The sequence below is a fragment of the Psittacula echo genome (genome assembly GCF_963264785.1).
Source record: "Psittacula echo genome assembly, chromosome: Z".
Lineage (NCBI taxonomy): Eukaryota > Metazoa > Chordata > Aves > Psittaciformes > Psittacidae > Psittacula > Psittacula echo.
The window spans coordinates 21707418-21733370 of record NC_137742.1 but is presented as its reverse complement, the minus strand read 5'-3'; the positions used below and the strand labels follow the sequence as shown (position 1 = coordinate 21733370).

Here is a 25953-nt window from a genome sequence, read left to right as displayed (position 1 = left end):
TTTCTCTCCTTTAGACCTTGGTAATGTTTCCTCTGTTGAAATAATTACTCTTTCCTTTCTTTTCTTTTTTTCTTTTCTTTCTTTTCTTTTTCCTTTTCTTTTCTTTTCTTTTTCCTTTTCTTTTCTTTTTCCTTTTCTTTTCTTTTTCCTTTTCTTTTTTCTTTTCTTTTCTTTTTTCTTTTCTTTTCTTTTCTTTTCTTTTCTTTTCTTTTCTTTTCTTTTCTTTTCTTTTCTTTTCTTTCTTTTCTTTTCGTTTTCTCTTTTCTTTTCTTTTCTTTTCTTTTCTTTTCTTTTCTTTTCTTTTTTCTTTTCTTTCTTTTCTTTTCTTTTTATTTTTTCTTTTCCTTTTTCTTTTTTTTCTTTTCCTTTCTTTCCTTTTCGTTTCTTTTCTTTTCTTTTTTCTTTTTTCTTCATTTCTATTTTCTTCTTTTCTATTTTCTTCTTTCTATTTTCTTCTCTTTTCTCTCTCTCTTTTTCTTTTTGTTTGTCATTTTGTCTTTTTCTTTTCTTTTTCTTTTTCTTTTTCTTTCTCTTTTCCTTTTTCTTTCTTTTAATGCTGTAGTTTCTTTATTTTATTTTTTTTTTTACCCTTCTCTTCTTTTGATTTGTTCTGGACAGAAAAAAAAAAAAATCATCCCTTTCTGCCTGAAAGGAGAATTCATAATGATGATAGAGAAGTCCAACATAGAGTGAACAGAAAATAAAGCCACATTTTAACAAAAATCTAACCAACTTCTTGCCTGAAGTGAGAAAGATTTTTCTTTTACAAACCTTTACTCGTAACATTTTTTATAGTATATTTTTGGTGTAGTGGGTTTTTCTCCTTTTTTGGGTGGGAGTGGAGACTGGTGGAGAAAAGGGTTGCCATTATTCCGTCCATTTTTCTTCCAAATGTTACAGAAATACCAGGTCTAATGTCTTCTTTCACTCAATTTTTTATGATGAGAAAGTCTTGAAAAGTATATTTACTGAAACAAGTAAATAAGCAGGTCTTTCTTTTCTTCTGTTCTTCCCATTTTTTCATGTTTACTTTGAAGAAAACCAGTAAAATTTCTAAATGTCTCTTTTTCCCCCACAAATCTTTTTTTGATAGTTTGATAGTTTCTTGAAAAGCAATGTTTCTGATAGTTCTATTGCTTTTAATACTACCCCCGTAATAGCAACTTTAGCTCTTATGAAATGTTTTCTTTTTAATGGCCAGAGCTGTTAGTACTTTACAAAGTACTCATTTTGCAGGTAGGGAAATGGAAACACAGAAGGGGATAAAATGATTCATCACTCCGGATGAATCATCCAGTGAAAGAACAGGTTTTTGCATCCTCTTATCCAAATTCATTCCTGCAAAAGTAAAGAACAAAACAAAGGATTTCCTGATTAGCTTATACAGTAAAATAGCAGTGTCCCTCCCTCAGCTGCCAGGGTGCCCCATGTCTGCTTCAGGTTTCTCTATGGGAGCCAAAAACTCTGACAGTGACTTCTGCTACAGAATTAGAGGTTAGGCACAGTGATGGATGGTGCATCTACAGTGGTGCCAGCTGGTGAGGGCACATAAACATACAGCCACGTGTGTGATCATCTTAGTTTTGGACATGTAGGTTGGGTTTTGCTGAAAACACCTGCTTGAAAAGTACCTTTTATTTGGCAAAATTGTTGATTCTTGGAATCAACAGGATGAAATAACCAGATGTCAGGGGAAAATAGTCAGAGACAAAGCTTGTTCCGAAAGCAACAGTGTTAACAGTGACATTTTTTAAGCTGTAAGGACTGGTGAGAAGTGCTGTAATTTCTCCTTCTAGGTCTTTCGGATTGCACATTTTGTAGTATTTCAGAGTGGTATAATCACCTCTTTGGCACCAGCAATTATGGCATGTCCTGTCCCAGTTTTAGTAATGACATTGGTATCAAGAAAATAGACTTTTGGAATCAAGTTGCCAAACTGCTTTTTTGCACGAAGTAAAATAAATTACACACATTTTTTCCTGAAAAGAGGAAATTACTTAATTCAAAAGATGCACTTAGGCATTTGATTTCTTTTCTTTTTTTTTTTTTTTTTTTTTGTAGTTGTAAACAGGTGGATTTTAATAATTTTACTGTAAGAAACTCTATAGTTCAGTTTTTATGATTTGATCAAACTCTGCAATTCTTTTGATCATTTAAACATGTCATGCTTTGTTGTCAGAGGGAAGGCTTGCGGAAGGGATGAGGAAAGGCAGCATGTTTTGCCTAGTGGAGATGGCAGCAGAGAAACAGTTCCAGCAGGGAGGATGGTTGATGGACAAACACAGCAGTAAGTGATCAATCTGCTCTGCTCCCAAATCCACAATTGGAACCGGAGCATATCATCTTGTGCTTACAGATAAGACTGTAGTTGATGAGAAAAGCCTGATCTGGCCTTGAAGGTACTGATAGTCCTATAGTTACATATTTCCTTATGGGGCAGGATGAGTAATAAATTTTAGTGGAAAATCTTGGTATTGCTTTAGGAGGAGAGTGTTTGCTTTTGTTTTATAACACACAGTTACAAGTTTTGGCTTACCAATTCGCTCACATTTATAAAAAAGTTTGGATTGTTTGGGTTTTTTTTCAGTTGTTTCAACCCACTACATCAAATCTGCTTCCAAGTTTGCTTAATATTGGAAAAAAGGTCTTGTTACAAGTAAAGAGTGAAAACTGATATTTCTATTACCACATTCCTTCACAGAGAAAGACTAATTTCTTTGGTGAGCCATGCTTAGCTTAGCTGTTCGTGTGGCATTTCAAAACTAGCAGCTGGTGGATTTTTTTCTCTTGTTTCTCGTTAATTTGTGAGTAGTTCTTGAGAATTCTAGACTTCTGGTCATTTAGGTATTCTACCAAAACAGAGTTGCATAATATGTATGGTAATTTTACATCTGATAATATGTTCTTTATTTTGTTAATTGTCAAAGTACTGGATTTATAGTTTTATAGCTTTTGCTTCATAGTTTTTGCTTTCAGAATCCAACAGTTGTGCGCAATAGGGATCTTACAGTGACTTACAGGAATTTGACAGACAATACAGGAGTACAAGTGGTTTTAGTTAGAACACACTTATATTACAATAGTAATTAATCATTATGAGACTATGAATGATATGTTCTAATAATCTTGAAGTTTGCAGAAGAAGAAGTTAATCACACAGGGATTATAACCAAAATCATAGAATCATAGAATGGTTTGGGTTGGAAGGGACCCTAAAGATCATCCAGCTCCAACCCCCTGCCATGGGCAGGGACACCCCCCACTAAACCAAGTTCTCAAGGCCTCATCCAGCACTGAGCACCGCCAGGGATGGGGCATCCACAACTTTTCTGGGCAACCTGTGCCAGGGCCTCACCACTCTCACAGGGAAGAATTTCTTCGTAATATCTAATATTGTAATTGTAGTTATCTTGTAAACTATCATGTAGTTTATTGGGTGATCCTTGCTGCACTTACTCAAACAGATGTGCCTCATCACTTTCACCTTTTTTATTTTTTTTTTTCCACTTGTTCATTTCTTTCAAATTTTGTCCAGTAGTGGTATCATTGTATGTTCATCTATATACTAACCATTAGAAAGCAAATCTGCAATACTGCATTTCTCTGACATTCCTGATTGTCTGCCACTAATGGCTGTTGATAGTGACAGCAGGCTGAAAAAGAAAATTGGAGAAGAACAATAGCAGATATAAGAGTTTAGAGAGATTAGACCATCTCTCCCACATGCACACAAAGATATACACAATAACCTCATGTCCATGTTACAATTAAAAACTCAAGCAGAAAAGAAGGAAATGCCAACATTACTATTTACTTAGGAATCTTGATTTAGTCCTGTGCCTAAATAATTTGATAAAGAGTTTACCTGTACCTGTATGATTCCATGCTGCTTTTACTTCACTGGGTGCACAGAATGAATGCATCTCAATTCATGAGCTATTTGGAATTCTTTTCTTTTCTTGCTGCTCATTACATAACCACATGCTGTATTGACAACCTGCTGTTTTCCTGTTTTTCAGGAAAAACAGTTCTAGTACTTTCATTGGCATTTCTATGGTCTTCACCACTGTGGCACCTTACAACTTCTCAGAGATGATTAAATTAATTTTCATATTACCCATGTGATATGAGGAAGTATTATCACCCTTACTTAACGTACAGAGAATTAAAACACAGAGATTAAAAGGAAAGTATTCCCTAAACTGAATATGCAAAATGAGATTTCTAGGGCTTCGGGCATCTGATCTGCTTGTCATGGGATGACTCATATATTCAGAGCACAGTTTTCATGAAAGGGTGAGAGAATGCTGAAGGGCTGGGATACGGTGTGGTTATACCATTTCAACATGCTGCTTCTTACTCTCTTACACTGGCATTTGCTTTTGGCCAGTACTAGAGACAGAATTGTGGATCTGATGGGCCTTCAATCCATTCGGTAGCTTCTCAGATGTTTTGAATTAATCTCCATTTTAACTACTGATGCCCACATAGCTCAAGCAATAGCATTTCAAAGCATATACCTCAAGAATGATGAACACATAATTAGTGACGTAATAGAGGTGGCGTTACTAGTTCAGCACCGGGTGCTCTGCAGCTTGCGCAAATATTATTTCCAGTTCCTGATGATAAAAGCACTTTTATCTTTCTGTTGACCTTTGCCTGATTCACTACCCATCTTCTGTAGTGAATGAGACAAGTACACCACTGACAGGGGCTTGTTCTGCAAAGACCTCTTAGACCCTGAACAAAGCAGGAGGTTTTTTAAAAATAATACAGTATCGCTTAATATTTGCTTTCATAATACATATTTCTGAGGTGATTTCCTCAAGGTTGGCCTAAGCTTCTAACTTTTTGAAATTTATAAAGATGTTTACAGAATCGGCAAAAATTGCATTTTGCAGACACTTGGCTAAATTCTGTTTTCTGCTGCAAAAAATGGGTCACTGGAATGTCTCATAAAATAGCTCCCAGATCTTTTTTAAAATATGAAAATAATACAAATTTCTTTGCCACTTTCTCATCAATAGTTGACCCATTTCCCCTCTCAAAAAAAAAAAAAAAAAAAAAAGGAAAATTTCAGCACCAGTGGACAGAGTTTAGTAATGGTAAAAAGAAAATAGTCTTACAATGGAAAGCATCAGGCTGCCATCTTAAGTAATGTTATTAGTTATAGCATTAAAATAATGCAATAAAACCTGAAAAAAATAAGGCCCAAGTGTTCCATTATTGTAGATTATCATTTGCTCTGCACTAGTGGCAAGAATTATATTTCTTGATGTACCAGGTATTCAGTGAATGTGCTCAGAGTCTTTAATAAGTATAAAAGAAAATATAGTATGAGCACGTACACTCAAGATACTCCAATTTTGGCACCCTTGCAATGCCTTTTGTTTCCCTTCAGAGGTTGTTGCTTGTATGTGGCAAAGCTGTAGGAGGCATTTCCAGAACGCAAATCATAGAGTGGACATTGATACATTTAGTAGAAGTCTAGGGAAGTGGAAACAACTAAAAATTTATTAAATTTCATAAACTAAGTACAAAAATAAAATAAAAAATAAAAAAAAAATACAATAACAAGAAAAATCTAAACATCCAGAACGGAAAGAACTGAAATGGAAATGATTTAAATGAAACAATTTCGAAAAAGCAAAGTGTAAAAATTTTAGATCTCTGAAGTTCTTAATACCCTGAGCTTTTAAGCTTTAAACAATACATGCCATGATTTAAGTGGTAATTCCTGCTAACATGTCCCAACATGAATTTTTGTGGAAATAGAATTCATATGTGATTTATCGCCAGCAATGTTTATGGCAAATACAGGAATGTTACAACAGAGTGAGAAAAAATTTTGCTTGTCAAATACAATTATGTCTCCTTTTAATGAAGCTTTCACTGGCATAGGGAATCTAGAGCAACACTTTTGCTCTTGTTTACAAACACTTCTTTGCCTAAAGAGACAACTGCAGTTTCTTGTCCAGCTGCCTCCTGTCCACATTCCTCTGAAGCTGGCCTTAATTTCTAGTAGGTATCTGTGTGTGCACATTGTACTGGTGAAACAATCTTACCTTCTGTGGACAGGGTTGTTATAGTTTGGGCTATAGGCCTTCTTGTTTTTAGACTTTTTTATCCACGACCTGTAGCTATTTTCTGGGAGACACACTTTATGAAGACAGGTTAGCTTTAGCTCAGTTGTGCAAAAGACTATGAAAAAAAATTATAAGCTGCATAATGCTGAGGGATGCAACCGCCTTTTGTCATGACAATCGAACCTCCTGGCTCTTTCGAACTCTGTATTATACGTGCTGTATTCTCTGGGATGAGAGGTTAGCCAGGAGTAAATACAATTGTTTTTTCCTGTCAGTGTCTGACTGGGGCCACTCTTTGCCAAAGATCTCTGCCACTAAGCACAGGGTACATGTAACCATATCTTCTATGGCAGTGCCAAGTGTTCATTGTCATTGTAGGTATAAGTGATGAGACTTCAGCAGGATGTGTTTGCCAGGAAGCTTCCTAATGCATACTAGTGTTAGCCCTGTGGAACATTTATACCTATTTTCTTTATCCTGTGGGGTCTATCCATAAGTACTTTAGGTTATTGATTTAAATATTACAGGTCTGAGAAGCTACCTCTTTTTCCAAATACTTGCTTTATCACATCACCAATTCAAAGAAATATATGAGCAATTTAGCCACTTCTGATAATGGCATCTGGGTGAATTCACAGAAGGAGGAGGCTGAGCTCTTAGGGTGTATGGGATTTTCCTTCTCTGACAGCAGTCTGCTTCTCAACTGTGGTCTTACATTCATTTTTATATTCTAGCTTTTCCTGAAAGAAAGGTGTTCCCGTAATATCTTAGAGGGGCTGCATTTTAATTAGGATTAGTCAGGATATTTGATAGATGGTTTGCATATTTTTATAAATTCCTGAATAAACATTTTGAAATGCTTTGATATTTGATTCAGATGCATTTAAAATAAGAGAAAAACAGTAGTACTGTAAATAACAGTTAATACATGCTATATAGTCAAAATCAGTGCAAGTTGGTTTTGTACCCCAGTGTCCAAGTACTGCTCAGAAGGTAGTGCTGCAGAAAACAAAAAAAAAGTGGGGATACTTGGATCAAAACTCACCCTGGAAGGAAAACCAGTGTTGTTCTAGAATTTCTTGAAGAAATTAGATGAAGTGATTTTTTTTTTTTTTTTTTTTTTTTTAATGAGTTTGAAGGTACTTCCGTATTTAGGGCCCAGAAAAAAAAAAGGGTATGTTAGGAAAAACAAGTGCAGACAACATTATGGAATGATTTAAGTGAATGGGGACAGATAGACTAATTAAGTAATGACAATAACAAAGTGGAGAACCACCAGTGGTTCAGCTGAGTGCACTCCCAGAGCTGCAGTGTCTGACAGCTGCCTGCAGCAGCGGGAGCTGTGGGTGGCTGGTCAGCTGTTCAGGAGCACTCCTGGGTTTGCTGCATGCTCCTTCTCATGTCTGCATTAATTGGCTCTATTTTTCAGCTTTCTTCACCTCAGATTACTCAAAATAGTTCTGATTCTTCAGGATTTTATGCAGAGTTCCTAACTCAGACGTCAACCTGCAACAAATTTTATCAGACATCTCTGGGATAACAGTTTCACTGGCCTTTTTTTATTATCTAAAAATGGGGATATTAGTCCCAGTAGGATTATTAGATCAATAGAACCATACAAAGTGACTTCAACCTAGTAGAAGCCTGAAAAGATTACCATATTTATATGAAAATATTTTGCATTTTGTTTCTCTTGCAGTTTTTGTTTGTGTTTTTTATTATACTGCAATAAGACAATTATTTGAGCTTCAAAGATATATCAAGACATTCTTATCTGAACATCACATTAGTAGGAGGATGTTCATTTGCAAGATCCAAGTTCTGAGAATAAAAATTGACAAGTGAGGGATTATCCCCTCCAAGGAAAGAATAAAAGGCATCACAAGGCATCACAAAATCTCAAGCAAATTGATTTAGTAGGTGCAATAAAGGCTTGCATGCCAAATGGGTAGACCACTAAGGTATAATTAAGAATAATGAGGTGCCATTATGAAAAGTACACCTTGATTTGAGTATGAAGAGATTGGTCAAAGCAAAAATCCCAAAGATATATAATAGTTGTCATGAGAAACTCCTTGCTTTGAAACTTCATAACAAAACATGAAGCAGTTTGTTTTAAGAGATAGGTTACCTTTCCCAATATTCTTGCTAGAAAATCATGAGATAGAAGCTAAATACGTAGTTGGAGTTCCTTTGCTAACATGTTTGAGCAGACTAATTATTACAAACCTTTGTGCTTCAGTGTATTTTTTGTTCTATACAGATCCTATTTGCTTGTTATCTGGGCTTTTAATATTAGTATGAAGCCTTGTTATACTGTAAATGTTTCCAGAAACAGTTACACCAACAGCAAAAGCCAAGTTCTGCTGGTAAAAGCAAATTTCATTAAATGTCACATCTTCTTCTTTTGCTTGGAGTTTTGATACTGGAAAATCTATCCACACCACTTCTAAAAATGGACATAATCATAAGGCTTGCCTGCTGAATCGCTTAACTGTAAACCCAAAGCCACAAGTAGATAGCTGGCTTGAATTCTGTAGTGGTGCAAGAAAATTCAGATTTAGATCATATGTTTAACATCATTTGCTTACAGCACACTGAAAATATTTTTAAGCAATGGAAGGCAAAAGTTTTTGTTAACTTTGCTATAAAGAAAAGAAAAATTACATGGTCACAGGTCACATAGTAACAATTTTTTTTCTTCAAATATAGATTTGATATGATATTCCTTCTAAAATGTCGGTATAAATATTTCTCTTTTTTCCTCGCTTCCTGAAGTCTTCAGTTTTTACGAGGCATGTGGGAAGAGACAGAAAGTAGAAGAAGAAAACCACATGTACTCTCCTCTGCATCACTGGGTAGATACTGTAAGAATGTGTCCTGGGTTCAGAAGTAGCAGTCATTTTTTTCCTTCTTAGTAGCTGGTGCACTGCTGTGTTTCTGACTTTCAGCTTGGGAAACATTTTGAAAGGTCTCAAGCAGAGAATTAATAGAAGGAATAAATTTTAGGCCTTTTATTCAATTATATGAAACTACTGATTTATTTTTGCAGGTTTTTTTCTGATGCTGCACATGAACTTATTTAACAACTGAAGTCCAGTAGAAGCCTATGGCAGGGGTTGATTAGTGACAACTTTTTTCTTTCTGATAAAGAAAATTCTAAATCTTCATTTTTTATTAAACCTGGAGGTAACTATGTCTAACAGAAAAGGGGATACCCAAGTCAGCTGTTGGCTCAATTTAGTGCTTAGTTTCTTGATAGGCAATAAAAAGGCTCAAGAGAGGTCATAAAGACATAACCAAAGTGCTTGTTAAGTCTATTTGATGAATGTAAAGTGTATCTAAAATTAGTATTTCACAAAGAAAATATTATAATTATTTGGTGTACTGCCAAATCTGTGGACAGATTTACAGCTGAATTCAGTGAATATATTTAGCATATAAAATAAACCAAAATGCATCAATGAAAATAATCTCCCAGAGGAAAAGATTTTTGTCTCTGTCTTCATTTATTCCTTTCACTGTGTAAGGCTCTGACAGAACTGTAAATTAATGTAATAGAATTTCTGTCTACCTCCCAGAAGATGCTTTCTGATGGCATAGTACCTCAGGAGTCTCTATAGTTTTTGAAGAATTGCGTCATAATGACTGTGATTTCCACAATAACTGAAATGGTCTGTCCTTATAAAAAAAAAAACAACAAAGCAACCAAAACAAAACCCTAATGCAGAATAAATCCATCACATCTAAGAACAAAACTGTAAACTGTCCTGCTTGGATTTGAGACACACTCATCTCCAGGACACACCGTAATTAATGCAGTTAATTGCTTAATTGCTTTAAGAGCACGGTACACTCTGCCTATTGCATCACATCTGACACCAAATGAGCTTTCCCCTACCCTCGGTTTTCATACCGAACCATCCTAGAGAAAGGCACCCTGTTATTCTCCACCTCCAAGGTGAGTCCCACGAGCTGAGGTGGCCCACTGCCTTTTTTTATCCTTTTTAATCTGCATTTGAAGGGACCATCGGCTCGATCCTCCCTTTTCCCCAAAACCTACAGGCTGCCTTCTCTAGGGTGGGCTCCCGTGCCAGGGCACAAGCCATCAATAGCTTTCTTTTTCCTTTGAGATGTAAATAAAGTTTTATTACCTTGCTTTGCTCTAAATAAGAATCTGCCCAAAGGCAGTTGCTACAGGGCAGCTCTTCTGTGATAATGTCAGTGAATTACAGCTGCTACGCCAGATGCGCTCATTCTGTGTGATGGTGGCATTGTGCTTCCAGGTGAAAACATAGAAGAGGCTTAAGGGAAGTCAGGGCATTGAGATGCATAGGTAGGTCATAGTACTTACAGATGACTTGACACTAGGACAATGGAATCCTTTGAAGGGGGCCGAAATTTACTCCTCTAAAACTTGATTGTCCCTCTGTAATGCTTAAAGATAGCCTTAAAAGATACGATGTCCCCAGAGGATGAATTAATTTGGCTCCAAACTCTCCCTCCCCATAGTTTCCACTATAGGATAGGCTGAAGATGGAAAGAAACTTAAAGGGAAATATCAGGAGTGCTGTTTATGTTGCTAAAAAGTCTAATAAACTCTTTGGAGTGGAATTTATTTTCTTCATTTTTCTAGTATTAGTTACTTCTCTAAAAATAAAACAAAACAAAAATCCCCAACAAGATGCTACCGAATCAAATTGCTGATCTCTCAGTAATAAGGAAGACCAACATTAAGATTTTCTGTGCTGCCTTAATTGTAAGCTCTTGTGCATATTCATTATGATGCCATTACTCCTTATGTAACTAAAAGCTGTGTTTTGTACACAGATCTTACCCTTTTTTCTTTTAGAGAGTAGGAGAGCATTACTTAAGGACTCAGAAGCAAGTCCTCAGAGAGTTTCTTTCACTGTGTAAAGAAGCTGTGAACTGATGAACAATGAAGCAGTACTGCAGAGATCTGGGATACCAGACCTCTCCTGTCCTTGCCACAGATTCCTACTACTGCCCGAAGCGAATCATTAATAATCTTCCTAAGGGTTGTTTGTGGTGTTATTACTTCTTGTCCTGTTTGAAGCACAGGGAAGATAAGTCTCTCAAGAGCGTTCAACACCCTTATCCCCATCTCTGTACAGAGCCTGGATGATACACAGTGGCCAAGACATGCAAACACAATATATAGCCAAAAAAGGAAAAAAGGCTGAACTTTCATCCCATGTCATGTTTGTCATCACTGAACACTGAATAAGGCAGGCTTTAAAGATAAACAGTATCCACTAATGTCATAAAACATTTTGTCAAAATGCAGACACAAAAGTTGCTGAATTAGCACTGGCTTTTCATAGCTTTGGCATCTGCGGAGTTGCAGCAAAGCTCTTTGAACATAGAAAATTCTGTGATGAGTTCTGTGCCAAATTGCTCCTGTCACTAAAAGCAGCTTCAGCTTGCATGTGTCGTGCAAAGTGCCTGAAACTAGCTGCAAAACAACAGTGGAAAAATTCTGTCTTTAAATGGGCAATTTCTGCCTGTGAAACAATAACATAAGTTTCTATGCCTTCAGGTAACAATTTTTATGCTCCTTTTTCCTTTCCAAAGACCACCATCTACCAAAGTGGAAAAAGGCTGAGGTGAGAGAACAAATTTTGTTTTGTAAGTGAACATGCACTTCATAATTCACGCATATTCTTGATGTGGAAATATAAATATGAAGCAACCAAAGCCGACTTTCTGATATTTGTGCCCAGGCTCATCAAAGAGTCTATCTTATCTTGTATCTTAAAGTTTTAATTTTTTTTTTCAGCGTATGCAGCAAGAAAGAACAATTCCCCATTTTGATCCTCTGTTCATTTGATGCAGTCTGCTCAGCAGTTCCATTTCTTGCAAAAAAGATTCAGCCAAAGAAACAATTTATTTGCTTTTCAGTGCGATAACACGTTATTCATTTAGATTTCTACTAGATTTTTCTAAGTAAAAATGCTGGCAATGTTCTCAGAAAGTAAGAGCTAAACAAGATACTTAACTGCTGTAACATTTTAGAAACATTATAATATAAACATACGTTTCTGGCAAACCAGTGCCGTATTCACAATCCCCCTTTGACTGTAGAACTGAACTTTTTTTTTTCTTGATACATATTTACATAAAAGACATTCTCGTTGAGCAGTATGAGCCAAGTCCTAGTAGCTATTTGAATCTTTTTCGTTACTTTCTACACCCATCTAGTGGACACAATCAGTACCACAGGATAAAGTTTCTGTCACGGCAGCGATGTGCACGTCTCGCACATACCTGTAGTTATTTGGTGATGCAAATCACAGGGACTCTTCTAGCTGATGAAACTGCAGTTTCAGCTAACAGACTTTCAAGTAAAAAAAAAGAAAAAGTCATTATTTTATAATCTGACAGTGATAGTATTCATAGAAGCCTTAGGTTCTGACTGGAAGAAATAACACTGATCATAAGATATTCATATCATGTCCACAAAGGGTGGGTGAAGAAAATAAAACAAATCTGCAAACAAAACCATGTGTTTCTTTAATCCAATAAAGTACCTTATGATCAGGTGAATAATTAAGTCTAATTTAAAAGAAATCTTTAGTTACTCCTTATTCAAAATTTTCCTGTTGTACTACAGACTTACATGTACCTTCACTTATTTATCTTCCAATTTTAATTTTTGGTTTAGAGTACTTTACGTTTCAGAGTACTTTATATATGTTTGAAGTGATACTGGCATTGCAGAAGTTAGTCTTATTGAGCACAGGACTAAACAATCCTCTTCTGTTTTACCTAAAATTGCATGAAAGAGCTGCATTCAATAGAAAAACAAAACATACAAACTGTGTATTGTTTAGAAGCCTGAGTATTCTCACAACTGTTTAAAGAAAAAAGAAATAATTAGGCAATGAAATAGAAGTGTCAGGAAAATTTGATACAATAAGCTCACAGATGTTGCAAACCCTTCATTGATATTGTGAGTATTTTGTGCTCCTGGAATAGTCAGGCATTCAAACTCAAAAGATACTGATTGCTAGCGGATAATAGTAGCCATGCTAGTAGTAATGGCAATATGGTTATTAAAAGCAGAAGCTGCAAGGATGTTTTAGTAGTATTCATGCTATCATGCCATTTCCAGTATGGTTTGGTGTTGTGGTTTTGTTTGTTGTTTTGTTGTTTTTTGGGGTTTTTTTTTGTGAGCAGATCTCACAATGATCACAAGGATGCAATGAATAGGGAAAATGAAAGGCAAAGATGAACTTTGTGTTGTCCGAGATCACCCCACAGGCTGTGGCAGAACTCTCATTTGATGTCTTATGGATTAGCTTTGGTAGTTTGAGATAGATCATGTCATGTAGTAGCACATTTGAGGACACAGAAAAAATGTTTAGGCATAATCAAAAGAAATCAAATTTGGGAAGAAGTGTATGTGTTAGGATTTGCTGACAGTGAATTTTTCTGGAAACTACAGTGAAAATAGGATTAAATTGCTAAGCTTGGTTGATTTCTTTTCAATTCAATTTTCTAAACAGTTAAAAAAGAAAAAGTTTGCTTTTCTACATTCAGACTGTGAAAAGTGAATACATAATGAATTATATCATCTGAGACAGCAGAAAGATTGCAGTTTCAGGAATATGTACAAAGTAACAATGAAACAATGGAATAAAACATGAAACCAAGGTCCATTCTGTGCCAGGCAATGTACATCTCTGTCAAAATAAGCAATAAGTGTTTCTTTGATTGGTTCATTTAACAAAGTAAAAAAGGCTATCAGTAAAACATAAAGCCTCAACCTCACTGCAACCTTGGGTCACTGGTAGATAACACAAAGAAACAAGCTCATGTGGAAATCAGCACGTACCTGCTGTGACTCCTGCACCAGGCTGAAGTCTAATCAACAGCTGACAAGTGCTACATATTTTCTCTTCTGCTGTCATTAGATATAACTGAAAACCAGTGGGTATTCTTCACAAAAACACTGGTTTCAAAATGAGTACTTTAGATGAGTTCAATGTATGCTTTCTATGATGCTAACACTGACCTATGTTTAAAAAATAATGTAAAAGATGCTCTATTCATTCCTCATTCCTAAATGCTGTAGCAGTTAAGTTCCCATTAGTATGGCAAATAAGCCCAAATAATTAGAAGCCAAGATCTCATGCACATCTTTCCTACTGTGCTGTAAAGCTAAACTGATCTTTGGTTTTATAGAGACACAACCAACTAGGGAAACAGAAATAATCTTCTGCTTCTGGCTGGATAAAATGTGCTCCATCCCACCAGATGGAGACATAACTTTGCTAATCCACACATTTGTAACCTCTGGGATTGCATACCACAACACATGAAGTCTAAAACCAGAGCCACATGCTCCAAAAAGACTCCATATGGTACGAAATGCGGCTCTCGGGCTGCTAAGCAACATGGGTTGCCATGAGCACATGCTCTCAGCACAGCCAGCCCTATGCTAGTTTCTAATTGATTGTAAACTCCCATTCAAGGTCTTTACACTGATTTTAAAAAGCCATTTGTGGAAACATTACAGACTACATGAAAGAGCATCTTCTCTCTCCTTCTCTTTCTTTCTCTCCCCTTGCCTCTCATGACAGCAGTGTTCTCTCAGAATGATAAGCCTGTTTACCTCTCTTAATACCAAACACAAACTAGAAGTGCTGGATCTAAACTGCCTAGTTCAAAGGCATGAATGGGCACAGGAGTTGTGCTGTTTGGCAGTGAGCAAAGAATTCTTTTCTTCTACATTTTTGTAAAATAGCAACTATAATATATGCGGACATGCCCAAACACACACGTACATCTTAGTCCCACCCCAGAGTTTCATTTATTGGGATAAGACAAAATAAGTTCTTGAAATATTTGGGTACTAATGAAATATTAGGGTCAGATACTCAATCACAAAAGAGCCCTTAATTGCCTCAACAGTGGGAGACAGGACAAGGAGGGTCCAGCTCAAGAGACTTGGGGCCCAAGGAAGAAAACAATGAAACTTCATGTTCCCTCAAGTGCAGAGCTCACAGATCTCTACATGCAGAGAAGCATAATGTTTCCTGTACTCCTAATAGTGATTTTTCTCTAAAAAAATTATTTTCCTTCAAAGTTGTTCTTTTTGGTTGTCAGCAATTTTAAAGTGTATTTTGGTTTAACCGTGGACTTGACCAGGTCTTTATTTACCCATTATTATCAAGAAGCAATTACCTAATGATAAAATTGTCAGAAAAGTTTTTATTACTTTCAAAATCTTATGTCAATGGCATTAATCTTTTTATTCTTTTTTTTTGCAGTTTTGATGTAGACAATGGTACGTCATCGGGACGAAGTCCCTTGGATCCCATGACAAGCCCTGGATCAGGGCTAATTCTTCAGGCAAATTTTGTCCACAGTCAACGCAGGGAGTCTTTCCTTTACCGGTCAGACAGTGACTATGACCTGTCTCCAAAGTCCATGTCCAGGAACTCCTCCATTGCCAGTGATATGTAAGTACATTACAAAATACTTTTAGCCTATGTTTTATCCTGTCATGTGATTTTTCCAGCCACAAGAAATTTCCTTTAAAAATCAAAGACTAATCACTTATGCTATTGAAGTAATGGATAATTGCTTGTTTATTTCTTTACTAGAGCTTTTACTTGGTTTTGCAGTTTTCTGAAAGTAAGGATATCATGAGGGTGTACTTGGTGTGTTTATGCACTTTATTAGCTTTGACAGAATAGTGAAAACAGTCAATCCTATTGTATACAAACACTAAGGAGAACTCTGATTTCCTGGCTAGTAAGTTCTTTTCAAGAGAACTGATATAAACTCAATTTCTGCTTCTTAATGTTCTTAGAAAACAATTCCAAATTTATTTCCACCAGGTATTTTCATGTTTTTGGAGAAAAGATTTACCAGTTGACAGAAATTAATAAATTCAGGAGAAGCAAAGATTACTTCACATACCCTTTTAAGTAAAAGGCAAAATTTTAACAAAAGGAAAGTTATTCTTTCTGACTGTTCTTCTCTGTTGTGTGTATTTTCTGCTGGTGGATAGTATTTTTCAAGTACATGTGTACCCCAAGTTGCATGGGTAGTGGAAGTCAATTGCAAATCTCTGTTTATTTGTAAGACATGAAGAAACATGTTAGATGATGGCTTTTAGATGCTTCTAAATAGTAGAAATTAAGAAGAACTGATTTGTTTGTTTGCCTTATCTGCTCCAAATTTCAGTGCCAAGTAGGAGTTTATGATTCAATTATAAATCACTAAAATAAAGGACCACGCTTGTAACAGTCCCCTAAGGGGTAAGGAGGTCTAAAACATTAAAAATCCAGTATTAACTTAAAAGCTGTTTTTTAATGAGGCAACACCAAATCAATGTGTTCTTTAAAAAATAAGAGTACAAACAACAAGGGAAAAAGGTTTTCATAATAATGAGTGAAATTTCACCTGATATTTAATTTGCAGTCATTATATATGAACACTCCTATTTTCAGCTTACATATAATTTTTAGAAATGTTGATAAGAACATCTAATTATAGCTGTCTTTCTATGTAAGTGTCAAGATGAGAAAGTTCGTGCCTTTACAGAGGTTTTGTGTAAGGTCCATACCTCAGTTAAGCACGTAGACTGAAGAACTTTTTAAGCTTTGTGCCCAGTGTGACTGATTTTGGTTCATACAAAATGAGTAAGAAAACAGGCAATCCATCTTGCTTTGTCATAAATAAAAATGTATTTTATTTGGAAATAGTGACCCCCTTCCAGAAAATTCTCCACTGACAAATAGCCTTTCTTTTGGAAGGACCACAGTGAAACTTTTAGTGTGGCACCTGTGCCAGGATACCATTTGGAAAAATTCTTACCTTCAGGGGGACAATCCAGGTCATTGTGTTGCTTAGATGAGTCATTTCAATTAAGAATTCAATTAGTGCTCCATCCTTGAACTCATAATCCACTTCTGCATTTCCTAGAATTCTGGGTAATATTTCAGCACATGGCAGTAAATTGGATAAACAATTGAATTACTGAAACACTAAGCACACTTCTTCCTTTGGATATTTGTGTCTATTCTTCCTTTGAGTTTTTTCTTAAAACACATCTGCGTATAACATTTTATTCCTTATGTCTGGGTAAGTTTTCACAGTCTCCTGTCACAAAGGAGCTGTTCTTCTAAGAAGAGAAAGTATTCCTGCTACTGCTTAGGATGAGAGCACATTAGGAAATGTAAGAGGCAAGTTGGTTTAACAATGGAATATTAATCATATATCAGTAAGCCTAATTATAATAAGCTTGATTATATCACAGAAATGAAGTAAAGAAAACCAAGGAATGAAAGAGGGAAAAGTTTAAAAAGATAAAATAGCAAGAAAAAAAAATACCATGAAGTTTTTTATATATGGCTTTAAGGAGAAACTGGATATGCTCATAGAAAGGAAACCCACTGAAAATTATTAAAATAGAGAAGCCACTCTGGTTCAGGACATTCCTAAATGGCACAGAGGCTGGAAAATTGTCAGGGCAAGTATCACACAGATTTTAGATTACTGACAAATTATTCTATTTCTTTATAGCCTATTCCCTACATGGTTAATTTTCAGTATTGCATGTTGCTTGAGCATGAGCTAAAAAATATTATAAAACATACACATCATCCAGATAATGCAAGTGAATTAATATTACATAACAGTTTAACTTAGAATTCCTTCATTCTTTAGTGTTTGAGTTACCAACCTCTATATTTCACTTTGCAAAGCAAAACAGAAAGCAGAAGGCATGCATCTTGTATTTGTAAGGAATATAACATGATGATTTTCTGACATTTACAGTAATACATTCCGCTTCAGTAGCAGCAGATGAAACAAAAACGAAACTTCAAGTTTAGTCAAATGCAGAATGTTGTGATAAAAGACAGCCAGCGGATGGCAGTGCCAAAGTACCAAACTCATCATTGTGTCATTATTTATTATTTGCTCAGCTCCAGCCAAGGAAAGGAACACAGTCGTGCTCAGTTCTGTGTGAACCCAAGATGAGAAGATGGGCTCTACCACAAACAACAAGTTGAAGCATAAGATAATAACCAAGAAACTAATACAGTTAGATACTATCCCCTGGCAAAGGTACAGCATGAGTCCCTGTGCCCAATGTAGTAAACCTTACGGAGCAATCAAAGGGATTTTCGTTCAGTGAGCTGAGATGGAAAGTAGCAGGAACAAAGGCAGAGAAGAGGGAGGTCAAAAGTTTTTAAAAATCAGAGATACTAAGTATATTTTAAAGTGAGGAGCCAGATTAGCTATTGGAAAGAATAAAAAGGTGAATGCAAGGCCACTGAGACGAGAAGAGATTAGTTGGACAAATGTGAGTGCAGTTATGGCATTAGAAGAGGCAGAAGAAGCAGACATATAGTAAGAAAAGAAAAACAAATTAAGGAGTGGGATCAGTAGCTTTTTTTTAAAAAAAAATATTTCTTGGAATCAATAGTACAGTCCTAGTGGACAAAAAGCAGGACACGGAGACGATATGAGGAGATTCAAGGCTGTGAACCAGAGAGGCAGGTGATTTAGACAGTAAGATGCAAGGTCCAAGGCAGGATGGCACAGATGTGTGTGAAGCGCGACTATGGGTTTCCAGCAGAGAGATGAGGATGTGCAAGAGAAAAAGAAGTGAATGAGTGAGACAGTGAGGATGCGTAAGCCACTATAAGGCATTACAGGGCAGGATCTGTGATGAGAGACAGGAAAATAAGTTTAAAGGGAAGGAGAATAAAGAATAGAAACTTTGAAGTCCCTAACAGCACTGTTTCAACAAAGGGAGCAGAAGCCAGCTGAAAGATGAGCAAAATCATCACCGCTGTGTTGGAAGAATTGTCAGGTCTACATTTGAAGACATCAGTAAAGCAGGGAGCTTTTTGGATGTCTTGCAGTGGAGGCCTGATTATGTAATACTCACCTGCTTGAAGTCCTATTGCTTCTCAGAACTTGCAAATGCATACAGAAGCAGAAGTGGTAACACTTTTTACGCCTTTCTTGCTAAGGGATCTCTGCCCTGATTAATGGAGCAGGAGATTGAATTAGCAGAGAATCTCTGTTTTAGCAAAACCCAGGTCTCTAACCAGGTTAAGAATGGATTCTTCAATGAGACCATTAGCAATCTCATGAACACTAGAAGGAAGCCAATAAGCAGTTCACTACCTGGGGCATGTTTTAACTGCCACTGTAAAGGGAGAAAACCATGTTAGTCCCCCTGTGATCCTGAAGAAGCAGACAAGAGTGTAGCAGACCAGACCAGAGGACCAAAACAATCCGAGTACAGCAGTCCGTCTGAGCTCCAGTAGGTCTTCTGAATGTACATAAGGAAAAAAGGTTTGGGAAGTCTACCCTTTCCCCATTTCTACAAGGCCACAGAACACAGCTCAGATGTAACATCCTGGTCTTCCTAGGATTTGGCCAACTGAACCTCACTCCGTGAAAAAGTAGGTAGTGTGGAAAGTCTTATGGGCTTCAGAGAGGCTCAGCACTGTTTCTTCAGTCTGATGAAATACCACTATAAGTTTTAATTAATATCATTACACAAAATCTGGTAATTTCTATTAAACCTTGCTTTTATATTTTAAGCACCAGAGCCCACTAGAGAACATTGACTGAAGTGTCATTGGCCGGGTGATCGGCAAAATAGCCAAATGGCCACCAGTACTCCCATTTCCCAGACTCGCCAACCTACTGCTGTTCTGCCAATACCTCTTGCAGGTAGCAGCATCCCTCTTCTGCTGTCCATGGTAGAAGAAAAGTCAAGAGAATGCAATTTACTCTAGGATTTTCCCCCAGTAAATACAGTATTTTCCTGCCTTCTCCTAGAGGATGTGCTGCTCTGTAGACTGTATCTGAATGTACCTGTAAACTTTGGCTCCACATTAAACAAACAAACAAACAAACAAACATAATCTCGTTGAATAATAAAACCCAAATGTGGTTTACGTTGAAATGGAAAGAGCCTCTGTAGTTTGATAAACATAGATACTGACATACAGAGATTTGGCTGGTTTTGTCAGGATGAATTATCCCCTTCTTCAATGGCTGGAGAAATAATTGTGGGATTTATAATTTGTGGGGTTTTTTGTTTTTTGCTTTTTTTTTTTTTCCAAAATGAAATAATCTGTAATTTTTCAAAGTAATGGAATTACTCTGGCTGCAAAATTACCTTAAAGGGAAATTCCAAGGTAGAGAGCTCCCTAACTTATCAGTGACTGGCAGGTCTGATACCAACCTGAAGCTGAAGTACCCCTTTAGCTGGCATGAGGAAGGGCTGCTAGAGAAGAGAATTTTTGAGGTTAACTAGCTCAAATGTTTCCCAGTCCTCAATGGTCTGCTCAGCTTTTTAAAAAATTGTATTCTATTCAATCTGGATCAGATTCATAAGCAAAATGTACTTCAAAATGTACTCCAGGCAAAAATGGCAAGCCTGGACAGTTAACAAGGTTCACCTGAGCCTTTAATATACCATCATGAAATGAAGGTATGTTTTCTCATCCACTACAGGAAGCCAAATTACTAATGATAGTTTATCCTTTCTGAGCCAGAAAAATCTTGATTTATTAGTAAAATGCTGTGTTCATCTGAAGTTACAGAGCAAAAACCCTTTTCTCTGAAGGGTTCTGATCAAGACTCTAGGAGAGCAGAAAAGATGTGCAATTACTAGGCAGAGTAATTTGGACCTCTGTTAAAAAAAATAGAAACAATTGCCTTTCTTTCTAGATAAACTGCTGTTGATATTCCTGATGATTTCTCAGAATCTGTGATATTGCATATCACAGATATTACTGGATGAAAAGAACTATTCAGTGTTCAAGGCCAGGTCAGACAGAGCCTTGGGCAACATGGTCTAATGTGAGGCACCCCTGCCCATGGCAGGGGGTTTGGAACTAGATGATCTTAATGTCCTTTCCAACCCTAACTATTCTATGATTCTGTGATTTGAACTTCGAAGTCTACCTGCTTTAAAAAAAAATCTTTGAAGAAGCATTTTCTATGTGGGTTTCAGCTTAGAAACAATTTTTTTATGAAAAAAAAAAAAGTATTAAATTTCTTGAAACATGTATTTGTCTATGGAAAGAAATGTACTTACATGGCTTTAGAAAAAAGTATTTTGCTTCATTAGGTGTTGCTTTTTTGCTATTAAGATATTTTGAGATCCCTTCCAACTCTTGGGATTCTCTGATTCTGTGATTTTAAATTGAATAGATCTCCAGGTTGCTGCTTAAACTAAGCTAAGTAATTGCTAAGTTCCTTACAATTCTTTTTAAGTTATAAACATTTTTAAAAAAGACCACTGTGTCCTTTCCAATTCCTTGGGATGTTTTACAAATGGAATACAAAACAAAGACTTCAGTAATACCCAGTTTCTTAAATTTAAATATACTAAGTTTGCACTAACTTCATTTGTTGATCAGGAAAGCTGTTGTGCTATAAACAAAAAGAGAACATTTTTGGATTGAGAAGGCTTCTTTTGATCTGCTTTTTAACTCAGGAAATTCTGAGGTGTTCTAATATGCCTTTTTATTATTGAATTGAGTCAGGATTTTTTTTAATGAAATGCAAATTGATTTAATCTATGTTCAGACAATACAGTATAGTTATTGGCTTTATGTCCAAATGCTGAAACATAATAATTTTCCAAATATAACTCTCAATTGTTAAGCACATCACTTCCCCTTCAAACACTTTTAATGTGTCAGGCTATTTTTCCTCCTCTTCTGGAAATAATGGCTGTTGGAAATGAAATGGCAAGTTACTGCTCCTGTGCTAAACAGAGCGAACTGAATTCCTAAACCTCTTCAGTCAATGGTGGCATCTTATTAAAAACATGATGTGAAAACCGTTTCTTAGCTGGAATTTCAGCTACATCACACACCGTTCATCTCTGGGCTTGCTACACAGATCTGTAGCGGAGAGAAGGGAGGATAAGTGCGCATGTGTGTGCACACAATACTGAAGGATGAGAGCAGTTTGGAGAAAGGGAACTTTGTAAAGAGGGACTTGAATGTTTTTGGGGATGCCTGTTAGACTGTTTCCAGGTCAGTGATTACCTGCATGCACAAGCTGAATTTATTTCGTAACTCCAAAGAACATTAGTCCCTTCACCCTTCAGGGCACAAACAATGCTCTGTATGCTTGCAATGTCACTTATGCTGTGTTAGCTGTAGAGTTCATCCTCTTGAAAATGGACAATCCAAAATTCTGATGGGTTTGCCTTGTTTTTCTTGGAGTCTTCTTGTTTATTTTTATATACATTTAGGCATCTTTGGATTTTGTTATTGGACCCTTTTTTCTAAATGTTGAAGCTGAGACAATCTTTCTGTGGCTAGCTGACAGCAAGCTCACTTGGGCTGGGAAGTTAACTTGCATAGGAGCTGTCCTCAGCAGCTCTGCTCTCATTTGAAAGAGAGGAAATCTTTCAACCTGCATGAGTATGAGATTCACATGGAAAGTTATGTGTTCTTATTCTTCAGAAATAATACAATCACATCAGTTCTCAGCATTTAAGCATATGGGGCAAGGAAATGCAAGCAACCAAGTGTCTGCTGCTTAAAAGTAGTTCAAGGTAATACATTTTATATTCACTTGGAACAAGCTAAGAGTTTATACGTGTCAGCTAATGCAGTCAAAACTGATTAATAGTAGCTCATTAAGCTGCACTAACTTGATTGTTTCCAGTCATGTGTGCACACCCACTCACTAATATTCTCTAAGCTGAGCAGAAGACAGACCTATTCCTTAGTCACTGATGCTTGTTTGTTTTACAGACTTGCTTAGAGTTAAATAATGACTCATGTTGTATGAAAAGTCCAACAATGGCACTGCTAAATTGTCCTGGACTCTTCTGACTGAGTTAAGCTCTTGTCTGGTTCAAAGTCCTACATCCTCTAGCTTAACCTAGCCCTTCCTTCAATGCACAAACCAAGCCTCTACACTGCAGTAGATTCTTTTCCCTTGCCATTGTCGCAGTGGCCCACAGTCAGGCTGCCTAATCTTAGAAGGAAAACCACCTACACCAGAGTAACACTCTGGCCAATCCATACTCTGTTTTTCTTTAGGACTGAATTCTGTCAGACCTAATGCAGGCCAGTTGCTCAGAGTTGTCCCCTATTATTCTGTCATCTAAATTGTCTGCTACGTTATAGTAGGATTAAAGAATTGAAGCTTGGTGATTGTTTGGGGCAATACAATACAGATGATTTCTTGAGTTGTCCTGTGTTTCTATATTTTGCACATGCTGTTGGCATCCTATCTTTCCTCAGGGAGATTATCCATGTTAGATGTGTAAGTTCAGTCTCTGGAAAGCATTTGAGCTTGCTGAGCTGGGAAGTACCTAGGTCTGTCACAAGAGGTCTTGATCTTACTTGAGCCCTTCCAAAGGTGCTGTGATACTGTCATGGGAGATAGAAAAAGCCTGATAGTGTTCCTATAGCATATTTATAGGGAATATGGAAAAATAGCAATACTTCCCATTCCTTGAGTTAGTCAGCTGATTCTGATTCTAGCCCATGCAGCAATCCTGAATGAAGTTTCTGGATTCAATGGGTCTTGGTTCAGATCACCATCATCAAGACAGTTAGCTGCCCTTGTCACCCAGCAAAATATCTTGTTTCTAGTTTGCTCAAAAAGCACAGGCACTGTGATAAGATACTGGTGATGCACAGCAAGGTACACAGGTAATCAGATAATACCTCTGAATACTGCCTGGATTAAAATTGAAAATACTGATTTAAAAATCAATAGCAAACCCTTGGTATTCACTGTTCATTTCACATCCTTTAGTCTGCAACGGTTATGATCATTCTGTCTTTCCAAGTCTTGAAAGCACCTCACCTTGAGTGCTAATGCATTTCAAACAGAAGGAATATTGTAATCTGGATAATCTAACACAGGTAGCTTCAGCAGAGCAGACTTTAAGTGTTCAAAGGCTTCTTTCAAACCTAATAAAGTGTGTGTCCAGGAAATGAGATGCTGAAAAGGTGGCACGAAAAAATAAAGTACTTTTTTGTACAAAATAGCCATTATAGCTGGAAAGCTCCAGGTACATTAGTACAGAGAGGATCTTGGTGTGCATTAGCTATGTATAGTAATCCACACTTGTTTTGAGCTGTCTTTTTGATCTCTTATCATAGGACTGCTAGTAAGATTTGTGCTGGAGAAATGTTTTTTTTCCCCCTTTGCTGTGTCTTCCTAAGTCTAACTTGCTTAGGTAGTCCAAGGAAGACAATAACCAGCCTCTCTTGTGTCTATAATAATGGACTTACCAGGGACTGTAGCTTTCCTGAGCCAATCCTCTTCCATCTGGTTAAGCTCAATTGAAAGTAAGGAGATTGAACTCTCCAGAACTTCCAATATTACAGACATACTTTTGACTAATTAGGGAAAACTCTTTGCTGTTTAGAAGAACCAGGAAGAGAAGAATGTGGTGTTCAGGAACACTAAGACAATAGCTTAGATGCTGAATAAAGACGCTACTTTATTCAGCTTCTAATTTCTGTCTACCATGTGATAGAACAAGTGGTTTCAAGTAGCTCTTTGTAAAAATCCTTTAAGGTACATGTTCTCAGAAATAAAGAAATGCTCTGGGAAAAACAGCCCCCTCCTCTGTAGCTCATGACTCGAACAACAATTTCAATTGCTTGCTCTCTCAACCATAAATCCCAGCCTGCTCACAGTGCCACAGTCCCCACTCCCTCCTTTAGATGCCTTATCATCCCCCAAATGGCAGTCAGCTTTTCAATGAGATGCAAACAACCGAGAACCCAGTGCCTATCTGGGCAAAGCTGTAAGCCAGTTTCTGTTTTCTGTCACACCCTATAATGTGGGCACAACATTAAGAGGCGCCGCTTGCCCCCAGTCAGCCTTAGCTCTTGGAGCCAGGCTTGAACTATCACATATCAGGGCTAGAAAATTGGTTTTGAAGTCTTTGGAAATTGAGATGACATGACTTAAGCACTCTTCCTGCAGAATAAACTAACTTGAAGCACAGCAATTTCTGACTCCTAATATTGTGAACCAGTCCATTTGGATTCTGCATATGTGGATGATAATGATGAAGTGTAAGCTGTATGAAGCAGCCAGCCACCCCTCCTGCTTGCCGTCCTTAGGACACAGCTTCTGCTGAATAGTATCATTATATGATGTTTCCAATACTCTTGTTAGAGTGCAGTTTGAAGCAGATTTCATTCCTGCTAAAATCTGAATCTGAGCAGTGCACATATTTTCAGCACACCTAATTCATATATTTATTGTGTGTTTATTTGGCTTCACCTATAAAATGTTTTTGAGGCAGGACAAAAAAACAACAAACATCAAAAACAGCAAAATACCCCAAACAAGCAACTAGTGTAAATGATCACCTCACTCTCCTTCTCCATTTGTGTTTTTGCATGGCATATTTGTGTTCCAGCATATGTGCAAGCAAAACACATGTCTTATCTAAGCTGTATTTGTAGTATGTTATTGGGTGGTAAGCCAGCCTTGTATACAGAAATGAGTGGATGTCGTGTTTAATCCAAATTTAGATGTTTACACTGAAAAGGAAGCTGCAATAGATTTTATGATTCAAATAGGAGACTACTTTAATCTTCATCTTCAGATGGATTTTACCTTGCTTTTATGTTTGCTATATTTCTACATTAAAAAAAAAAAAAAATTAAAAAAATGCCCAAATACAACTCTGCAAAAATGGAGTTAATTCTTGTGACAATGTGACAAAAGCCTTATTTCTTACTGTACAGCACAGTTCAGGGATTCCAAACAGTCACTGTTCCCTAGGGCTTTTCAAAGTAATTTGGCAGTTTTGTCATAGAATCATAGAGTACCATGTTAGAAGGGCTTTAATGATGAT

The 25953-nt window shown here is 36.8% G+C and overlaps 1 protein-coding gene across 7 annotated transcripts in view; it reads left to right on the top strand.

Moving 5' to 3' along the window:
* PDE4D (phosphodiesterase 4D) overlaps nucleotides 1–25953 on the top strand; it is a gene marked incomplete at its 5' end in the record, with an annotated part of 509165 nt that overhangs the window by 366880 nt on the left and 116332 nt on the right. For all 7 annotated transcript variants that reach the window (XM_080636843.1, XM_080636841.1, XM_080636842.1 and 4 more), the window contains one exon: nucleotides 15383–15574. In XM_080636843.1, coding sequence (XP_080492969.1) covers nucleotides 15383–15574 — 192 coding nt within the window. The remainder of the gene's footprint in view (nucleotides 1–15382; nucleotides 15575–25953) is intronic.